We start from the raw sequence: 22,201 nt of genomic DNA on the forward strand, positions 1-22,201 counted from the left end.
CTTCCATCTGAGCTAATTAAATCCGATGTTCCCGCTGCGGAGGTATTGGTCCGGGACTTTAACAATGTATGGCTACTTGCCCATCAAGCGCTGCAAAAGTCTTCCTCCCTTCAGAAGACCGCTGCTGATAAGCGACGCCGTCCTGGTCCCTCCTTCCATGTTGGGGATTCCGTCTGGCTTTCTACAAGGAATATCAAACTGCATCAACCTTCTCACAAGTTGGGTCCACGTTTTATTGGTCCTTTCACTATCAAGGACATTATCAATCCAGTTTCTGTCAGATTAGATCTTCCCCCCAGTATGACTATTTCGAATTCTTTCCATGTCTCCCTACTCAAGCCTGTGGTTTACAATGAATTTTTTGCTGCTCATTCTTCTCCTTCACCAGTGCTTCTAGATGATCAACAGGAATTTGAGGTACAAGAGATCATTGATTCACGAAAATCTAGAGGTAAGGTTCAATATCTTCTACATTGGAAGGGTTTTGGTCCCGAAGAAAGGTCTTGGGTCAATGCTAAGGATGTTCATGCTCCCCGATTGATTACATCTTTTCATAGAAAATTTCCTGAGAAATCTTGGGAGCCCCCGGTGGGTGCTCCTGAAAGGGGGGGTACTGTTAGGCGCTCTGCCGGACCGGCGCGTTCCCCTACCTTAGGTCGCGCCGGCCGGCAGACGCGCTCTATTAAGGGCCCGCACCGTTACTGCGCATGCGCGATGACGCGCGGACATGCGCAGTCGCGCGCCCTGAAGCATTAGGCGCCATCTTTGTGTAGGTTTTTTAGGTTTCCGGTTCCTTTGATTTTTGGCGCCAAATTCGGCTATTTAAACCCCTTCCTTCATTGTTTTCATTGCCCAAGCTGGCTTCTGTTATCTACAGTACCTGCTCTTGCATTTTGTTTGCTGTTTCCGGATTTGACCTTTGCCTGACCCTGACCACGATACTTGCTACCTGCCTTGACCGTTTGCCTGTACCCCGACTACGAATATTGCTGCCAGCCCCGACTTGTGCCTGTACCCCGGCTACGTTCTGCCTTTGCCTTGCCTGTACCTCGCATCTCGTCTGAACTCTGAAAGTTTGCAGGACCCCAGCTTGGACCGCAGCAGAAAGTCCGGGGCCCCAAAAGGGCGTCGGTGAACACCGGGAAGAGCTGGGAGTTCCTGTTATACTGTAGGAGTCAGATTTTGTATACAGCGGTCGCACACTGGTTCCATTCTAACTTGAACGTTACAAAGTGTAACTGATGTGGTTGAGAATGGGGGATAGAGGGCCTGTGCACTGGCACTAAAATTGAACATTTTGCAGGAGGTTTTATTCCCCTTTAAAGGAACAGTAACATCAAAAAATTAGAGTGTTTTAAAGTAATTAAAATATAATGTGCTGTTGCTCTGCAAAAATCTAGTGTTTTTGCTACAGAAAAGCTACTATATAAATAAGCTGCTGTGTAGCCATGGGGGCAGCCATTCAAGCTGGAAAAAAGGAGAAAAGGCACAGGTTACATAGCAGATAACTAGTAGATAAGCCCCACATAATGGGCGTTTATCTGTCATCTGCTAAGTAACCTGTGCCTTTTCTCCTTTGAATGGCTGCCCCCATGGCTACATAGCAGCTTACTTATATAAACTATAGTAGAATTTCTGAGGCAAACACACCAGTTGTAGCAAATCAGGGCAACAGTACATTATATTGTAATTACTTTTATACACTTTCATTTTTTGGTGTTACTGTTCCTTTAACAGAATGCAACACCTACTGGATTTAACTCATGTGGTGCTGCATTCATCAACTGAGAGATGAGAAATGAACTGAAATCTGAATTGATAAAGCATGTGTTCTCCCATATTGGCCTTTAAAAGAAGTAGGGAAGGCACAATCATTAGTACAAGGCACAGGTACAGCTAAAGACAAATTCACAAAAATGTCAGTAAAATATTTTTTAAAGTGTTGTGCGAAAGACCAAATCTAAAAAGTGTCTGTTTAAAAGACAAATTCACAGAAGCAGAGATTAAGGTTGTGAATATGATGGGGAAAAATATATTACCACTTTTGTGATAATGGAATAAAGTGATGATGTATAATAAAAAATGGTCTGATAATATATCAATATTTTCAGTAACTTATGCTTACTTTGCTGAAATGTTTCTGAAGTTTACATCATAGACATAACGCGTATACAAATGCCAAAAATCTTGTGCTGCTTTTAATCAGAATTTTTTTTCTTACAAAAGGCAAATTATACTTAACTTTTATGTCATAGAAGCACTTTCTTATAGGCCTCCCAACAAATAGCTTTTTTTTTACACAGTACATTTATATGGTAATGCAATGGTTGTCGTGATTTCCTAGGAGAGAAGCATGAAATAGTTTTATGCTGAAAATGAATTTGTTGAAAGTTCTTTTAACAAACAATATAAAGTAGCCCTATTTACCTGTAACCTATAACCAAAGTCTAACCGCACAGTAAAGGTTACATTATCGTATTTGTTTCTATCTTGAGTGGGGATTATGCTACATCTATACATATATGTGAACTGGAAATACTATCAAAAAAGGTATTAAAATGATCACAAACACATAAAAAGCTGTATATTAACAAGGGTTAACATAGTAGATAAAAGGAAAGAGATCATATTAGGGTCCAAGATTGGGACAAATTAGTTGTGCAAAGTTAAGCCAGGGCAGGCTAGCAAGTCTGTGAACTGTCCCCTTGTATATAAAGGTTGTAGAAACCACCAAATTTAGAAAGCTGTAAACTTGTTATTTTTGAAAAACTTTTTTACCAAAGTATACAGTTATGTGACTTGTGCTGTGATAAACTTCAGTCACACTTTACTGCTGAGCAGCAATGGGAAGGTGGCAAGATAGCAGCTTCCAATAGCTATCAGAATAGCACTCAGCAGTAAGAAATCCAAGTCCGGCTTAGGACTCCTCCAGTTACATGGGAGTAGGAGAAACAATAGGTTACCTGAAAACAGTTCTAATGTGTAGCGCTGGCTCCTTCTGAAAGCTCAGACTCAGGCACAATGCACTGAGATGGCGCCTACACACCAATATTACAGCTAAACAAAATATATTAGTTGGTTCAAGAATAAAATATATAGAATAAAATACTGTAAGTAGTAGCTAAGCAGTGAAGCAGAGGGATAGAAGGGTGGAGGATTTCAGTGTGCCGGTGGCTGGGTGGTGAGCTCTTGACTTGGTTATCCAGTAGGCCACAGGTACCTTAGTCTAACAGTAAACTTGCTCCTCATGAATAAAGCACTGCTGTATTAATGGTAGAAGTGCCAGTCTTTGAGCTCCAGGGTGTGGGATGCTGTGCAAAAGTTCCAAGATATCAGGGTAGTTTGCACAGCACTATTTTCAAATTCAGTAACCTGAGGTTGTACCATATATTAAAAATATTCTGACAATATATTGTTCATTTTCCTGTAGATTCTCCAGTTTGTAAGAAAAGGAACAAAACATTTTTTTGGGAACACAGTTACAGGAGGTCCCTTCCATGTTATACTGTAAGTTCATAATCTGCTGCATGTTGAACTTGAATTTAATGGGATTTATTGGCAAAACACCCCAGAGTCCCATATGTATCATTTTTTTATGGTCTATGATGGTTTGGTGGTGCATGAGGCGGCACTGACAGGGTCATATGCTGATGTCAGATTTTGAAACTTTCAGCAACCTGCAGAAATAATGTAAGTGAGGAAAGAGGAGCCATTGGGGAAGTAAAAGAAAAAAAATAAACATATAAATAGATCGATAGATGGACAGGGGACTGAAATGAACAGGACCTCAAATGAAAGGTTCACTTTCAAAACATTTTTAAGCTACTTAGTTTAAGCAGCTTTTCAAGTGGTCTATATTATGTATTTTATGCTGTTTCAACTGATAGTGTTCTTGTTCTGCCTACTTTGAGCCTGCAAATGAAACATTTTTTCTGGATGTCAGGGGTTACTATCCCTAGCAACAAAAGAACAAATCAACTGAGAGGGTTGGATTTTATTGTTATTATTATTTTGAATTGCTTATGATTCTTTTTAGCCCCAACTGCAAATTGGCTTTAAAAATGTTTTAGCAGAATGTGTAAAACATTCTTGTCATCGCGTGAATTTAACAGAGAAATATTTATTTTTAGGTTGCTTTATGCCTGTTTCATCATCGCTGTGGTTATTCTTCGATTTCTGAGCAGCGACGGTGAGACCATAATGATGTCATTAGCTCTTATAAGCGCCTGGTGCAATGTCATCTATTTTGCTCGTGGTTTCAGACTGCTGGGGCCATTATGTATTATGATTCAAAAGGTAAGCTGCACCATATGACTACACAGTCCAGTGCTGTTTCTTAAAATAAATACATATTTATTGAAAAAAAATATAAGAAATAGTCATTATAAGCTGAGGGTTGAATTCGATAAGCTTATTTTCAACCTCAGTGCCCATGTTATGGTGATGGTATCTAGAGAAACTCTGTTCTGCCGAGCGTGGCTTTTAATCTGTGGTTTTCTGGCAGGTCACGGAGATGGTCTCACCCAGTGGATAAATACAAATATAACTGTGCTGTGAGCGGTGCTGTACAGTGAAATCTGAGGAAAACTTCCAGCTCTCCTCCTCTATGTTTAACATTACAGATCTTTTGCACATGTTTTTGTTATCAAAAGTACCTGTGACTATTTCCAGCAGGAGCCAGGTGCTCCTGAGTCTATAACTGAAATATTCAGCAGGAAAAGAGACTCTTTATATAAGGCACACTGAAATTCTCCCCATTATTCTCCCCAGTGGCAGATAGAGCAATAATACTAAACATAACTTTTAATCCATTGCAGTAAAAATATCCCCTTTAAAAACACATACACACATCAGACAAATTAAAAATAAAAGAAAATTCCTTAATTCAGGAATACTATCACACATTCATGCATGGTGGAACCGACTCCTGACAACTTCTAGACTCTCAGCCAATAAGCAGCACTTCCCCAGGAACATCAGCTGATAATTAAAATTATTTACCGGGTCCTGAGGCTTCCTGCTACCAAGTGGTTCTAGAATGTACAGTGCATAGTTCACTTTGGCCCTACAAATAAGTCCTGGGCCCAAAGCATCCCCCCAATCAACGTATGTTTCACATAATAACTTTCCCAAGACTTCGCCTGAAAGGCAGATAAATTCCCATTTAACACAGTTTGGTGTTACGGTGACAGGAGCTTTTTAAAGGGGATTTATGTGGCTTTGAGGTGGATTCACGCTATGATGGGACTCAGCTAAGTAACACTAACGCATAATGCATTTGTGCCTAAGAAATTGATTTGGGGCACAGATACATTGTAAAGGAGACATCCAAAAAATAGGAAAAAAGCTTCAGAAGGTTTGCTGCAAAACATTTATTGTGGGTAGTGGTAACACAACATGTTTTGGGGCAATAACCTTTATCAAGGGACATTTATTTAACAACATGCTATACAGACTGACTTTAATGCCAATTTGGCAGTGCTCCTGGGAACTATTCCTTGCATAAGAGTATTAAGCAACTGCAGCTAACAAAATAGTGACATGGCAATTTCCCTTGTTTGGAACTAATTTCCTATATGCATATTAAATATTTATTTATTTGTTTGTTTGAGGGCCCCCTCCAAATGCTGTGTTTACTTATGGCAGTGTATAGATAATATGTACATTATATTTTATATTTTTGGTGCCCATAATTATCATGCTGATATACTGGGGACACACTGGAATACAGTCTTTGGTTGGTGTGGTTGATATACCATACTTTATGTAAATCGTTACATAATCTCTGGTTTAGTTGCTTGATATGTGTTAATGCCTATATGCACTAGTAATAAAGTAACATAGGTTAACATAATCCTTGTATGCTTATCATCTAGATGGTACTCGGTGACCTCCTAAAGTTCTGTATTCTCTTAATAGCAGTTCTGATTGGCTTTGCAGCAGGTAAGAAATGTATTTAATTTAGTCCTTTATCCAATCCAGATATAATATTTTTTTCTAAACTCCATATTAGATATATTGTGTGTATATATACATATATATGTATTTATGTGCTAAAATGTATAGTAATTGGTCATTAGTGAGATACTCAGTTTTGTTCAAACAGTAGCCACAGCAAAGGTTTATTCTTTTTTTGTGGTTCAGGTATTAAACATTTCTTTATAGAAATAAGGGCTCATTTCCCATGGCAGAATTTGTCTGCAGTCTGGCTCTGTGAGCTGAAATCCCTCCAGAATTAAGTGCAAACAGTTGCATCTCATTATGCATGCAGTGCTGCCTGCGCTTGCCAACGCTACATACACATGAAGTATGGCATATGGGCAATGTATTTCTATCCCTGAAATACAAATAAGCCCTCCTATATACTGTAAATATACTGCCTACAGGTACCAGTTCTCAAGTACAATATAAAGTTATCACAGTTTTGTTAATTATATCTATGTGCACAGTGGCTTATTCATTAAATGTGGAACAGATACAGTGTTCAGAACAAATTACCGCTCCTGGGATTTTCCAGAGTAAATGGGTTTTAATTTGACAAAATTCTAGAATTCAAATCATGCTCAGTACAGATTATATTGTTTCTTTTTTATGCTATCAGCAGTGGTGTCATATTCAGGTCAGCTTTGGAAATATGGAAATATCCAAGCATTAGAAAATCCTTAGTTTTATTGTTGGCCCAGAGTCAAATAGGAATGGAAAGCTGTATTGCAAAAGGTTGAAATAGCAAAAGTCATAATAAATTCTTATATCACAGGAAAGGCGGAGGAGATGAATGACACATTGCTACTGGTGCTGAAAAGGGTCACTGTTGACCACTAAGAGCCTAATTTGTCATTTCTCAGTAAATTGCTTGGAGCAGTAATGATAGTTAAAGCTTATGTTAAACTTTACCAAGCCTATTAGATTAGAAACTAATTAATCTCCTTTCTCATAGGAATCTTTCAAAAATGTCTGAATCTTTTATCAGTATAGGCAATATGCATTGGGCACTGCAGTCAGGGGCCTTGTGGCAGAGGGTGTCCCACAAGACTAAAAATATGATTCGTTGGTTGTTCGAGTGGATGATGTGTGGTGTTTGTGCATAGGTGGGCCAGAGCGTGGTCATGCATGCAAAGGCCATATTTTCATCCATTGGGCCCTGTTGTACTTGATACTCCTACCAGAGGCCCAGATAACCAATGAGTTAATAACTGGGGCCTTTTCAAGACATTTACTTGCCAAAATGCTCCTAAAATGCAATAAGCTTCTGATCTTAAAATTTATATACCCCCCCCCCCCCCCATGTAACATGTAGGGAATGAAGGGGAGCATGGGGATTACTAAACTAGCCAACCATGGACCAAATGGCTTTGCACGGGGCTTCCTATGATTTAATCATGATCTAATCAATAACAGAATTATACAAATGCCCCAATTTGTTCAAAGATCTGCCTGTTACTTTGTCTGTCCAATGACCAGATCTGGATAAGTAGGACCTGTTTCAGTCTGAAAATCCAATAAATGAAAACATTATAATAACTAAGGGCTTTTATCTTCTCTTTTATTTTCTAGCTTTTAATGTACATTTCCAAGCTATGAATACCACAGCGGTGCCAAGTTTCAATGGTTTTCCAGATATAACATTCACATTATTTCAGCTAATGATGGGCCTAGATAGCCTCCCGTTGCCAGCAAACATAGTCATGCCAAAAATGATTCTTGTTCTATACATTGTCTATATGTTCTTTGGCTTTGTGCTGCTTGTGAATCTTTTGATTGCACTGATGACCCATACCCATTTCCGGGTTACCAACGATCGCACGACTCTGTGGAGAGCACAGGTAAGAAATTATACTGAAATAACAATTATATATTGAAAAACCACAACACTGACAGTATGTCTGAACTATCGCAAATATTAGTAAATGTCTGTAACAGCAAACAGTAAAACATATCCACCCAGATGCTATTTTGCAAGGTGCATGGATGGAATGGAGCCCTGTGGAATAAACACCAGTTTGGGGGAGTTGTTACCTACACGGCTCAATTTGTATGTTGCGTCAAACCCAGAAGTAATTGCACATTAATTTGCATTTATTTCTGTGCATTGGCTCACTAACACTAATTAACCACACAATTAGCACCCCAAGTGATGTATGCAACATTTGCACAGGATTTACCAAATTAGTCCATGCTGCTGAACCACATCACTTTTCAGCCACCCACAATTTGCTGGAGTTCTGGGAAATAACAATGCCTTGTGGGTAAGACAAACACGATGATTTGGTCCATCTTGTGTTAGAAAAAGAGGTTAGCTTCAAGGTCACTATCCTGCCACTATCTACCAGGCTAAAGAAGCCCTTCCTCTCTCTTGCCCCTTTTTAAAGGCTGTGTTAGCCTTGGACCGCCCCCTTCTTCAGAGATTTTCAGGGGAGGTCTAACCAAGACCAAACCTTTGGGGTTGCTGCCACCTACTGGCCAAAATGTACAATACATGTAACTATATACAAACTATATAATAAATATACACATATATAACCATATAAGAGTAATAATCATTTACAACATGAGGATTGAGGGCATGGTACAAAAACTGAATTTGGCCAACAATGCATTTGCCACCCCAGTCCTTTCCTAGATGGAGCGCAAGAAGTTCTGCCTGTCTGTGTATTCAGTGCTACATATAAGGAGGGTGTATAATAAGCCCAGTGCACTATTATCAGGCATGATGTAAAAGAAAGAAGTGCCAGGGGCACTCTGGAGCCCTATACTTAACATTTGCTTAGGTTAAGGTGCAAGCAGCTTTGTTTTATTAATATTTTTTTTTAATTATTTTCCTTTTCTCACAATCCAAAAACAATGGGTAACTGCTATAACCCCTCAAGCAGCCTCCCTACCATCCAACAGAGGTGTAAAGAGTATAAAGCATCCACAGATGTTAACACAGCCCTGCACCTTCCCTAAGGGTCTTATTTATAAAGCAGTGTAAGAAATGGCCTAAAAACCACCCATATTGTAGTTAAAACCTGCCATATTTATAAAGCTGTGTATTAATGTTAACACATACATGATGCCCAATGTAAACATTTTAGAACAAGCAGCAGCAGTGATTTATATGCTATATATACTCTACTTCTTACATCACAAATTTTCTTACATCACAATATTTTTATGGCATACATAATTGTACAGAGATCTCCCTGTTGAACATCTGCAAGTTACATTTCAGCATCTTTTAAAAATCCAAAAACCTTTATTAAGAAGTTTTTTTCCCCCAGGACACCTACAAAGCAATACATAGATGTCTCCCCTTAGCACCAAGCATGCACCATAAGGCCCAGTTTTCCCTGAGCAGTGATAACTGATATAACTAACATATAACATTCAAATCCAGTATTTATTCTCTGATAAACTGGATTTTTACAACTGAAGTGTATGATATATATGTGTCTGCTGCAGTTACAGCAAGCCTACACCAGACTTACAGGGCCCTCCAGAGTGTGCTAACCCAGCACTGAATAAAATTCCCAATGCCAAATAAAACTGGATGTGTATCAAACATATCCCAAAATAAATATGGAGACAGTATCTAATCAGAATCTCCCGAAAGCGAAAGCTCATGTGTGCAATAAATGTAACAAGCAGGAATCCTTATCCAATTGCTTGCCTTCCGCTGCACGCCTCACAGATACATACCAAGGCACTAACACAGGATGATGGGAGATGTAGTTAAGTAACAGTTTTCTCTGCATGTTTCTAAGGCAAAAATTTAAGCTTTCCAGTTTCGCTGAAGATTCTTGGTAGCATATCTGGCTGCTGTCCTAACAGCAAATTTATGGCTGTATCACAAGGTGGACAAATCCATGAAAATAACACCCAGTGCCAAGTTGAACTGGACTGCTACCTAAACATGGGCAAAAATGAAGCAAAAAAAACAACCACAGGCACAGGCGGGAATCCTTTCACTAATTAACTGATGGGTTTTAGCTGCACATATGCACACAGCAGGCTCGCTTGCCTGAGATATGTTACCACAAGATGCAGAGAAACCCAATCCAATAAGGGCCCTTACACACAGGTATTTCTATGTACATTTGAGGGGCATTTGAAACGCAGGTTTATGTGCACATAAATGTATCAGCATGTAAATGTAACTTGCAAAACAACTCTGTGTTGTAGTAAAGATCATGGATATCATTCAGAACTGGTAAAAATGTCTTTGTGCATGAAAACTGACAAATCACTGGAGGGCTCATATACAGATGCAGAATTGCAGACATTCATGGCATTTATAAAAGGTATATGCACCCACATACTGTACATGTGTCTTGTACTTGTCAGTACATGCAGAGAGTCCCACAGCAGCTGGCCAGCCTGATCTGATGAATACTGTAGCACAAGTCTGCTAACTGCATGAGCAAGCCATGGGGTTACCGGCAGCCTTTGGGCAATGCCGCTATTTGTGCCAGGCCAGAAGTGATGCCATTCTAACTCAAATCATGTGGAAATCTGCTCAATATACCAAACACATGCTAATTTGGGGGCCAAACAGATGCTAATCTGGGGTCCATACTGCTGCATGGGGCACAATTGTGCGGCCGTATTTCAACATGGATTCTGAGGAAATGCTGCATTGGAGGCAGAAAAACATGTCAATTTGCTTCTGAAAAGACCATATAGACCATGTATATATTTGTACACATATATAAATAAATATATAATGATATAGAAAATCTATTGGATAATATTCAGCTACTCTAGTTCAGAAGCAAAAATTCAAGTCTGGATATATAGAACATTATAACATTATAAATATATAGTTCCAAACAACAGTTTCAGAGACTTAGGCTAATGTCACACCAGGCGTAGGGAGTATATTTTCGGCAAGCAGGAAAACACTTGCACCTGAGCGTATCTCATTCATTCGGGTACAGGCACAGGTAGGAGGTGCATGGCGGTATTTTCAGCAAGCGTTTTTTCGCTTGCCGAAAATACGCCCTACGCCTTGTGTGACATTAGCCTTATAGTATGACTCCCATGAGTTTCCAAGTGGAGCAGTTCACATGGCGATCCTCATGTTAGATTTATCCTGATTTGCGCATTAAAACACAACTTTTATTACTTGCTGTTAAAACCACGCATTCAATTATAATCAGAAAACAATCACCATACCTACAACTTTGCTAGGGTGCAGGATAATAACCTTGAAAACACTGATAAAGTGACCATTATAGGTGACTCCTCTTAAAGGCATGCTTCACCTTTTAGATAACTTTAAGTATGTTAGAGAATGTACCACATCCTAGCAACTTTGAGTGCTATGTGAGGCTACAATTGTATTTATAGTTTTATATATATATATATATATGTATATATAGTTTTGTATAGTTTTTTCCAAACATACTTTTAAAAGTCCTAAATTCAGACTTTGATAAATCAGCCCCATATTTTACTTTTTATTTCTTATTTTTCTATTTAGTCCCTCTTCTTCTCATATTTCAGTCTCTCATTCACAGCACTGCCTGGTTGCTAAGGTATGCAGACCAAGTTGTAGTTATGGTGAATGTTTTGCTTAGAAATGCATGCAGTCATTCTGTAAGCCGTCCAAACTGTTGTTCGTAAATTTCATACATAAATATAGTCCGGAAAAGCAGAGTTACTGCATTTACAGGTCTTTAAAAATGTTGAGAAACAAGATAAACAAAATAAAATCCTGTTTTTCAACATTTTTCAAAAGATCCACAATCCTGCTGTTTTTAGTCTTTTTCATTACCATTATTATATATATAATCTTAAATGCACCGTTCCTCACTTCCCATCCTCCCTGTATATAGCTCAGTGCTTGGTGGGATATTGTATTGCCTGTAGGAATACACTGTGAGAGGACTATCTGACCTAATACCATTCAGTGGGGTCATTTATAATTACTGGGCAAGTTTGTACCTGGGCAGTAGATCAGAGCAACTTATTAGATCTTTGCTTTTAATGTTCTACCTACAGCTGGATGAAAAAGGATCACTAATTGGTTGCTATGGGTTACTTGCCAGGTGCAGATCTCCTCAGTGTTTATAACTGAGCCCCAGTGTATCTAAATCTATTTTAATAAATAACCAGTTTAATGTTAAGGTTAGTGCTCCATTTAACATTTACATATTAAGTATTTAATCAATGTGGACATGACATGTAACTTTAGATCAGTAATATACTGTAACTGTTTTTAGCAATGAGATATTGGTAGTAAATATCAGCAATTATATTTATGTACAGGTAGCTGCTACAACTATAATGTTGGAGAGAAGCATTCCCTGTAGGTTGTGGCCACGTACTGGGATTCCAGGAGAGCTTCTTGGCCTTGAGCGTGGAAAGTGGTATTTAAGGTAAAAAAAAAATAGCAACTAGTCAGCGACTAGTCAGTTGCTTAAAAGGGATCTGTCACCCCAAGAAATAATTCCAGATACTTTTTCTATCATGTTAACTGAGCAAAAGAAACTTTACTTAGACTATATAAATGATTTCAATTTGGTTTTCTACAATCTTGGGATTTACAATCACAGCCAGCAGGCAGGAGCCATTGTGTAGGCACTGCTATTAAGGCAAGTTATGTATCACTCAAAAATCCTGTGCGTGCACCAGAATGGGGGACCATGTTACCTAAGAAACCAGGGAGGGGCTTGGATAACAGACTGGTATATGAATAGGAGAGAGCCTGAATAGAAAAAAAATTACAAAAGGTAACAGTAAAACTGTGGCCTCACAGAGCAATCCTGATTTTGCTGCTGGGTCAGTGACCCCTATTTAAAAACTACAAAAAGTTGGAAGAAGAAAGCAGATAATTCAAAAACTATAACAAATAAATAATGAAGACCAATTGAATAGTTGCTTAGGGGCTGATTTACTAATCCACGAATCCGAATGAGAAAAATTCGGATTGGAAAACGAACATTTTGCGACTTTTTTCGTATTTTTTTCGTTTTTTTCGTCGCCGTTACGACTTTCCCGTAAATTGTCGCGACTTTTTCGTAACCGGTACAACTTGCGTGAATTGTCGCGACTTTTTCATAGCCATTACAGATTTCGTGAATTGTCGTGACTTTTTCATTGCCATTATGACTTTCGAGAATTGTCGCGACTTTTTCATTGCCATTATAACTTTCGTGAATTGTCGCGACTTTTTCATAGCCATTACGACTTTCGAGAATTGTCTCAACTTTCGTATTGAGAGCTCGAAAAAGTCGTGACAATTCGTGAAAAAGTCGCAAAGTATCATTACGACAAAAACGCATTCGGACGCTTTTCGGACGTTCGTGGATTAGTAAATGTGCCCCTTAGAATTGGCCATTCTATAACATACTAAAAGTTAACTTAAAGGTGAACCACTTCTTAATAAGTTATTCACAACTTACATTAGGCATTTTGAAATAGAAAGTAATGGGAGTATGGGATCTGTTATCTGTTATCCAGACAACTCTGAACTACATGGATGCCATCACCCATAGAACCCAATACAAGCAAATAATTCAAAATGTTTCTAAAATAATTTCCTTTTTCTCTGTGATAATAAAACCGTACCATGTACCTGATGGTAACTAAGCTGCATGAACCCATATTGGTGGCAAAACAATCCTATTGGGTTTATTTAATGTAGGGTGATACAAATTATGGAATTTTCCCTTATTTGAAACACCCCAGGTCATAAGCATTCTGGAGAATAGATCCCGTGCCTGTACCTTCACGAGACATAAAAAAGACTAAAAACACAATAATTTGCTTTGGTTTTGAATAACGTATGCAGCCCATACACATCTTGCAGCTATATGCTATACAAAGCATTGCATTGCTGTAAGCTTACATATATTATGTCTTTACATTATATATCTTAAATTGTTTTAAGTTACTACTTTAGTTCTTTACTTCAAATAAAAGAACCTGTATATATAAGGCTATGTTTAGTACAGGGATAAACTGAATCCCAAATGCAGTCTTTTGTCTTTCTTACAATGTGACTTATTTTTCAAGGGGGTTCTCTTTTGCATGTGAAGATTATGGTTCAGATTTAGTTTGTAAGCACTAAGTTGTAGCATGCCCACATAAATAAAAGATTCCCTTCTGGCCAAGGAACATGATGGTGCAGGGAGTTGCAACACAAACTTTTTGTTTCAAACTTCATACACATATCCAGGACACACAGACAGTCTTCACACACAAAGCAGATTTGTATCCATGGTTGTTAAGCTTCCACCACACTAATTACTACACCTCCCAAAATACAGTTAGTCCCAAGTCATCACACACTTCCTTTTCTTCTATTGTTTACCCCTTTTCACCCTCAGCCTGCAGTACCTTTCCTTAGGGAGACTCACACATTCCCACTCACAGGGCTTAGCCCAGTGCTACCAGCTTTGCCAGGTGCTTCTTTCTGGATCCCTTGCAACAACCTCTTGGGCATCGGCTTAAAGGTCCTCACTATACCCTAAACTCTCCACTTGGGTCCTAACTTACAAGGTTCCTGCCGAGGTACTAACCCTTACTGATCCTGGGTGGGACACAAGCTGCCCTTATTAACTGTTCCCTCTCTACCTCACACCCCTAGGATGAGCTATTACAAAATACTACCCCTCCTCAGGGGTTGCAGTTGTTTCACATTGGCCAGAAAAGGACCACCCCGTCTCCTACCTGCACTTTTATACCTTTGTGGGCCCTCCCTCAAATCCTACCAGGAAAAACACCTTTCTCTCTGGCTCCCTGTATTCAGGGGCAAAAAAAAACACAACCTCTTGTTCTCCAGAATTCTTTCTGCTTCTGTGGGAACTCACTCGTAGGCCAAAATGTATAAAACACCCTGCCCCAAGTGATAAATGAGCCCTTCTGAATTTTACCCAAACTATAACATTTTAGAGTGGCTGCATAAATAATTCATTCAAAATGAGACAAGGGCACAATGATACATCACAAGACCTAAGTAAGCAAGACTCACATTTTTTGTTTTCTAGGGTTGAGGAGAGAAATAATACTTCTTTTTGTCTGATGCCGAATATTCAAGCAAGCTCTGAACCAAGCAGAATGGAGCATTACTTACATGAATATCACAACCAGCTCTAAGAAAGCTTTATAAACAGAAATAATACTGTTTGCAGTATAATCCCCCAAAACATTGACTTCTCAGAGTTAAGCAACATGTGTGTGGCCAGATTTTGCTGAACTCTAACTACCAGAACCCACTGGCTCAACCATTTGGAGAGCTGTCATCTTTATGCAAAATCTACAGTCTTAAACTTCATAAACCATGGACCTTTAAGAGCGGGAGTTATTTGGGAAGCAAGATCAGACTCACTAGTGTATTCCTTTACTATGTCAGACTTATACAGGGTTATGCAAAACGTCAGTCATCCAAGCCCACTGTTTATTTGATAGAGGAGGATATACAGTGCAATATATACAGGATATACATTCTATGCATATTTAGCGTTATATAAAATGTAGTAGTAGTTTGCTATAAATGTAAATGGCTGATGACAGGCAAGGTTCCAAGTGTTCACACAATAATGCTGCACACCAGAAATGACACAGCTGCAGCAGATACAACTCGGACCACAGCCTTGATGAAGCTGGAATTCTGGGGGAAAGGGATACATTGTAAGTGCATGGCACCTTGTCTAAATCAGTTTGTTCCAATGAATCCATATGTTGCTTCCTCATTCCCATTTGCAGAAGTTAATTCTGTATAGACATGGCAGGGAATGATTTTAAAAACAAGATGAATGTTGCATACCAATTGGGCTTGGTAAGTCATAAGGTGAATGTATACAATAAGTGTAAAGTGAGCCCAAGGGCAACAGAATGAATAAAACAAAATGGACATAGATATAATTCCAAAACACAAACTTTATAGTGCAACACAGAAGCAACATTTCCTTACTGAGACATTTTTATATATATTTATATATAATATTTCAGATCTTGTGACAATACTCTAAAAAAATATAGTTCACATTAATACAAGTTTATTTGGCAAGCTTTCACAGCAATCACAAACACAGCAAGAGAAACAATACTGTAGGTATTTTGCCAGGGCAGGGTTTGGTTAAAACATCTCATTTTAGACAGTTACAAACATATCAGTACAACAAACATTGAAATGTATTATTAGCAAACATGTGCTTCACTGTTTCAGATGGGCATGAACTTAGGCTTAGAGCTCTTCAAAATCATGGCCGATAGTATGCAGGGTTTCTGGATGCATGACCCTTCCCATGAACAAGACCGATCCTAAAATATAAGAAAATCCGTTTAAAATAAAAGTAAAGTGCCTTGTTTACTGTTCTGATATTTGTTTTATTTAAAACAATAGAAACAGCAAAGTATGACAATAAAATGCACAATAATGCCATGTCAATGCCTCAATATAACCCATATAGGATGAAACCCATGGCAATAACATGTGTGCTTTCATTGTTCAACCTGGAGCTGGCAGAAAAAAAATCTTACCACTAATTTAAATATTTAAACGGTCCCTTAATGTATGCTTCCGATTGCACCAAAGGGAGAAGCTTTTAAGGGTCTCCTGAAATATGTTGGACATTTTTATGGGTTTATATTCTGGATGTCACCCACCAAGGAGTAGTAGAAATGGCAATTTAATCCCTGGAGCTGTATCCATGTTTGAAATGATCAGGAATTGTACTCTGCTGTTTTGCTTTGCTTTTGCACAATGGTGCAAATTTAATAAGAGCAGTTAAATGCAGGGAAATTTGAACATTGAAGGACTGTTGCTAATCATTGTAAATGTAACCCATGTAAGGTAAGAAGAAAAAAAAAGCTAAAGTTTTCTTCTAAATGTTCACACTATAGCTGTGTTTTGGTTTGTTCTGTTGTTTTCCAATAAAGGGCCAAATTCCATTCAGTTAGCAAAAAACCCTACAGGCGTCAATTGAGTTTTCAGGAGATAATCTAGAAGAGAAAGTGGAATTGAATTCAGATCAGTGTCTGTTACTGCATTTCCACCCTCCATCTATACCAGTAAATCAATCCTTAGATGTTTAAAGATGCAAAATGTTTTATGACCCTGATTTGGTTCTATGGAATCTTCCTCCTGTGACATTTCAGTACGACTGAGCAGGCAAAAGATGCAAAAAAAGTGATTTCCTTTTTATGGTGGAATTTGACTTGCACTTCTCCCTGTAATGTTCAGCTTGCTACATTCTCTTTGTTGAATAATTCTAAATAACATCAATGGGAAGGCCAAGAAACATGCACTCATTAAAACTATATACTTCTCTTAAAGGGATAGTATATACCCCCTTGTCAAACTTGAGTTCTATGAATAGGGCTGTCACTGAACACATACTTTTTGCCTATTGTCTATGAAGATTCTCATTCATCCAGGTCATGATATACAGTATCTAGAAGAATTAAGTCTAAAACAACTGGACTTCTCTGAGTTTTTTTTTAAAACGTTTCACCACTCATCCGAGTGGCTTCTTCAGTTCAAATGACTGGTAGGGAATTCCCCGGTATTTAAACTCTTGATGGTAATACAGTCACAGACATCCAATCACAATGGTTCCATTGAACTTGTTCAGTTAGGTGTTAGCTGAAACTCACAGGTGTAAGAAGGTATGATACAATCACATTCCACAATCCAGTTGTTTTAGACTTAATTCTTCTAGATACTGTATATTTTTGCCTATTGTTTTATTCGGGAAAAAAATATATGGTTCTTTTTAGAGGTCAAACATGGAAATTGAAGCTACTGCACATAATTCCTGCTTCATGGAAAGGTAAAACTAAGGGTGCAGAAAAGGGGTTGTACAACGTATACTGGTAGTCTAATCACTACTTTGCAAGGACCAAGCATAGAGTATCTTCAGTTTCCATGTTTGAATGATGGGGTACAGTGCCCCTTTGAATTCTATAAAAGTGTTCGAGGTACGTGTCAACGCTATTTGTTTTCCAAGCCACGTGCAAAAGGATTTGAAAGCAATAAACAAACTGAAACGTCAAAAAAGTTTACCACAACATCAAACCAAGGATTTGTAGAAAAGGAGTAGGAAAGAGACAAGTTATATGTTATATTTCAGACAGTGGCTTTGCTTTTCAAAAATTAATTCCTCTTGAGGAAAAATAAAATAAGGTCTCAGCGTTTGGAGTGGATCTTTACCACCCAAACAGGGGTTGTTCACCTTTGAGTTAGTATGATGTAGAGAGTAATAGTCGGAGACAATTTGCAATTGGTCTTCATTTTTTATTATTTGTAGTTTTGTAGGTATTTCAATTTTTGTTTAGCAGCTCTCCAGTTTGCAGTTTCAACAGCTATCTGGTTTCTAGGGTCCAAAATTCCTTAGCGACCAGGGAGTGGTTAAAATGAGTTATGAAAAGTAACAATAAAACTGTAGCCTCACCGAGCAAGTTTTTTGGCTGCTGGGGTCAGTGACCCCCATTTGAAAGCTGCAAGGAGTTAGAAGAAGGCAATATAACCTATAAACCTATAAACAATAAATAATGAAGGCCAATTGAATTGGCCATTCTATAACATACTGAAAGTTACCTTAAAGGTGAACCACCCCTTTAATGGACATGGGTGGCTTTTGAGTACCAGTAAACAGAAACACAAGAAGTGGCAATTGCTGAAACAACATTCATTTACATTAAAATATTACAAGTTATTTTTTTAGGCAAGCGAAAGAATTTTGTGTTGTGATAATAGTATTTTTTGCCTGTAAAAATGAATTACTGCAGAAAGTGCCTTGTTACCTGTAATGGTTCAAAGTTCTGTAAACAAGTATAAATTATTTTTGTGTTGACTGCTCAAACTAATATTTGAGAGTTCAAATTATTTTTTGTCATTTTTCTTAAAATGCTTATAATTTTGAAAGCGGTCTTTTTCTCCAGTACGAACAGTAAGAAACATTCTTGCATAAATAGGTCCCAACACAGAATAAGAAGCAGATTCATTACAGCTGCCCTTATGTCACAACCCTAACTGGCTTGGCTGGATTTAATAAATTGGAAAGCTATCTTAAGCTAAAATGGTATGGTATTAAACCATGGAACCAACTACCTGCTTAGCTTTAGCTACTGATCTGCACCAATAAACCAATTTCAAACTCTAGAGTGACAAAGTTCCCTGTGTGACACTCCAAATAAAAACACTTAACCATTAAAGGATCAGTAATGTCAAAAACTGAAAATGTTTTTTACATTTATTGTATCAGTTGATTGAACACCAAAAATGCAACTATTTCTTGGCAAAAATGTCCTATTTTATCTAAGAGTTCCATTCTATAGTACTCTACAGAGCTATGAATAACATTTATTCATCTTCATGTGTAAGAACTAAACCCATTGTACACCACACAGCTTATTTGTTATCTTCTATGTAAAACCTGTGCCTTTTTTGTACTGCCACTATGGCTATACAACAGCTTGTTTCTCAAACATGCAATTATTACTGGTGCAGGATATAAGTATATATATATATTATATTTCTATTCATATAAAACAATAGTGTTATTGGTCCTTCCAGACATGGGGGGTCTGCAATTCCAATGTAATACACATGTTATTATAAAACCTGTTTGAGTAAAGCATGCACAGTAAACAAAACTTACCGGTTTTCCGGTTTCTGATGACAAAGAAAAATGGGTGATCAACAATAACCTGGGGGTACAAAACTGCCATTCTACTGTTGGCAATCATTCCTAAGAGACAGAAGAAAGTTAAATGAATGTATTTCACCATATTCATCTTTAATAAAATATGATCACATTAGGTCACAAAAGAGGGAATTAAATACCGCAACCCCTCGTGCCATAGGTGCAGTGCTAGCCATAGCTGGCAAGGTACATAGTGAGCTCAGGGTTTCCATAGTAACAAGAGAATATAATTGCAGCAATGTTCCCTGCAGCATTCAGTAGGGACACTCATCTAGCCCCTGTGTTACATTAATCAGATTCCTAATGATTGAAGAAGCAGAATAGTCACATCCATAGATGACTGTAGACTTCAAGGGGACAATAATGATTTCATGCTGGGGAAGTCACAGTTAGTGTAAACATATCCATAGTATTTCAGTGAACTAAGTTTAAGGTTCTGTGTTCTGGATCAGGGGAGTCAATGCACAGAGCCTATGAAAGGGATATATTAAATCCTGTGTACCATCCTTAAAGGTGTAAATTAAAATCTGTGTACCATTGTCTAACTAAGTGTGTGAGATCAAATGTGAGAAATTAATTGTTTATACCTACCTGAACTGCTCTTGCAACTATTTGCACAATATTTTTTAATTTATGTTGTTAAATGTATGTTGTTTTGATAATACATGTGTTGCATGTATGTAGCATCTTGGTCCTGGAGGAACGCTGTTTCGTTTCACTGTGTACTGTACCGTATATGGTTGGAATGACAATAAAAACCTACTTGACTTGACTTGAAAGGGAAATATTATGTAGCTTTTCTCCTGCATGTATCCTTGGATAATGATGCTGCTCATTTCGAGCCTAAACCTGCAACATCACCACCTGTATATGGTACCACTTCTGTATTTATTTATTTCCTGTTATTTATAAAGCACTGACATTTCCGTAGTGCTGTGCAGAGATTATACATCATTCACATCAGTCCTTGACCCAGAAGAGCTAACAATCTAAGGTTGCTATCACATACACTATGGTCAATTTAGTCAGAGGCCTTTCCTCCATCTCATATTTTTACTTTAAAATTTTCTTTATAATTCCTATCATAATACACATTAATGCTTACCCAGTTACACTATCTTTACTGTATTGGCAAAAAATAACAGTATTTAGTACTACCAATTTGTTAAATTTGCAGGGTAGGGTTAAAAGGCACTTGAAGAAAAGCACTAGCATAACCCTAAACCTGGAAATGCAGGCGCTACATCACTGAACAGCTTTTATACTTTGCAAGCTGATGACATAGTATCTTCGCCTGTCAGGCAAAGTGTTCGTATTTCTTTACTTTACTTGTGTCCAAAAACAAGGAAAAGTAAAATTAATCCTGGGACTATGGAAAGCCTCACATACGCACGTACCCAGACAAGACAAAAAATTATCATGAATGCTTGGGACTTGTGGTTTTCTGGACAAGGTACCACATACCTTGCATGCTTTTGCCTTCATGTGTATTTATTGGAATAAACTAAAAAGAAACCTGGAACAGTAAAATCTCTGGCACTGACACAATGGCATTTTTAAGCCAGCATCATAAATTCTAAGAGCGGCAGTGGTAAGTCTATGCTAATTCAACATAAGCATCACTTAATGGGAGTTGCTATTGCCTTATTTCAGAAGAGTTCTGTATAACTTTTTCATGTAACATAAGTAGCTTTTTTAATATGCATTGATTATAAAGCAATCATTGTTACAACTGTCACTGACTGTAAGGTTATTTGTAAAGGTTATTTCTATTTAAAGCAGTATGTTCTGCCCCCTGCTATTGTCTACACTCACTCCTGGTTCTGACTATTCAATGTTTCTTTCATTAGGCAAAGTTAAAATTATCAAGCTTAAAGCCCCGTTAAGGAATTCTGGAGAAAAGAAGGCTTCAGTAAAAATGGTTGAAAGAAAATGCTGTGAATACATTTCTAATAAATTATGTAAACCCTGTTACAATAGAATTTTCACCAAATTCTTCCCAAGGCAATTATCAGCCACTACAGTACTCTGCGTAAACCCAGCAAGAAGAAATGTATTTTCAGGTGAAATAGCACTGATTGAAAGTAAAAATAGATAGACTTGCCACTGTGTTTATTTATGTTGGCAGCCAATCTTTAGCTATATAACATATGCCAGTGAGAAAGTTCTGTTCCTCCAATATTTGAAAACTTTCACTAAACAGTTCTGGCAAGCCAGGAAATGTATTAACAATATTATGCTGACTGTATAGTTCTATGCCTGCTTGTCTTAAATGATGAGCCTATCTGTAAAAAAAGGAAAACATAATATATATGTGCCCAGTGGCAGCACCGACAGCCACAATATAAATCAAGTGCCTAGCTCCTCAAAACTGCAATATCAGAAAGGGCCAAGAAAAGCAACCGCTGAATTGGTCTTAAAGTAATAAAAAATATTCTGGTCTGCATTTAAAAGGCAAAAAAATTGTCACATTTTGCCTAATGTCACTTGAGGTATGGAAGAGGTATAGAAGTAAGAAATAGATTTGTACCACAAGCTTCTTGGCCTAGGGATTGCTTGTCAGTACT

General features: G+C 37.9%; 3 protein-coding genes across 5 annotated transcripts in view; 1 reads left to right on the forward strand and 2 right to left on the reverse strand.

Moving 5' to 3' along the window:
* The window catches only part of LOC101731180, a 75,519-nt gene extending 64,659 nt beyond the window's left edge, over positions 1-10,860 (reverse strand). For both annotated transcript variants that reach the window (XM_031902259.1, XM_031902258.1), the window contains exon 1: positions 9,679-10,860. In XM_031902259.1, coding sequence (XP_031758119.1) covers positions 9,679-9,734 — 56 coding nt within the window. In that variant the 5' untranslated portion in view covers positions 9,735-10,860. The remainder of the gene's footprint in view (positions 1-9,678) is intronic.
* LOC105947301 (transient receptor potential cation channel subfamily V member 6) overlaps positions 1-16,295 on the forward strand; it is a 45,579-nt gene extending 29,284 nt beyond the window's left edge. Inside the window, exons 10-15 of the mRNA XM_018094030.2 lie at positions 3,431-3,507; positions 4,131-4,296; positions 5,877-5,943; positions 7,555-7,823; positions 12,250-12,359; positions 14,973-16,295. Of these exons, the coding sequence (XP_017949519.2) occupies positions 3,431-3,507; positions 4,131-4,296; positions 5,877-5,943; positions 7,555-7,823; positions 12,250-12,359; positions 14,973-15,081 (798 nt within the window). The 3' untranslated portion in view covers positions 15,082-16,295. The remainder of the gene's footprint in view (positions 1-3,430; positions 3,508-4,130; positions 4,297-5,876; positions 5,944-7,554; positions 7,824-12,249; positions 12,360-14,972) is intronic.
* Positions 15,362-22,201, reverse strand: part of serpini1 (serpin family I member 1) — a 43,333-nt gene continuing 36,493 nt past the window's right edge. The window contains exons 9-10 of one of the 2 annotated variants that reach the window (XM_031901499.1): positions 19,590-19,679; positions 15,362-16,248 (exon numbers count right to left, since the gene is read on the reverse strand). In XM_031901499.1, coding sequence (XP_031757359.1) covers positions 16,172-16,248; positions 19,590-19,679 — 167 coding nt within the window. In that variant the 3' untranslated portion in view covers positions 15,362-16,171. The remainder of the gene's footprint in view (positions 16,249-19,589; positions 19,680-22,201) is intronic. The other variant, NM_001123493.1, reaches the window with a different exon arrangement.

This window comes from Xenopus tropicalis, chromosome 5 (assembly GCF_000004195.4).
Source record: "Xenopus tropicalis strain Nigerian chromosome 5, UCB_Xtro_10.0, whole genome shotgun sequence".
Lineage (NCBI taxonomy): Eukaryota > Metazoa > Chordata > Amphibia > Anura > Pipidae > Xenopus > Xenopus tropicalis.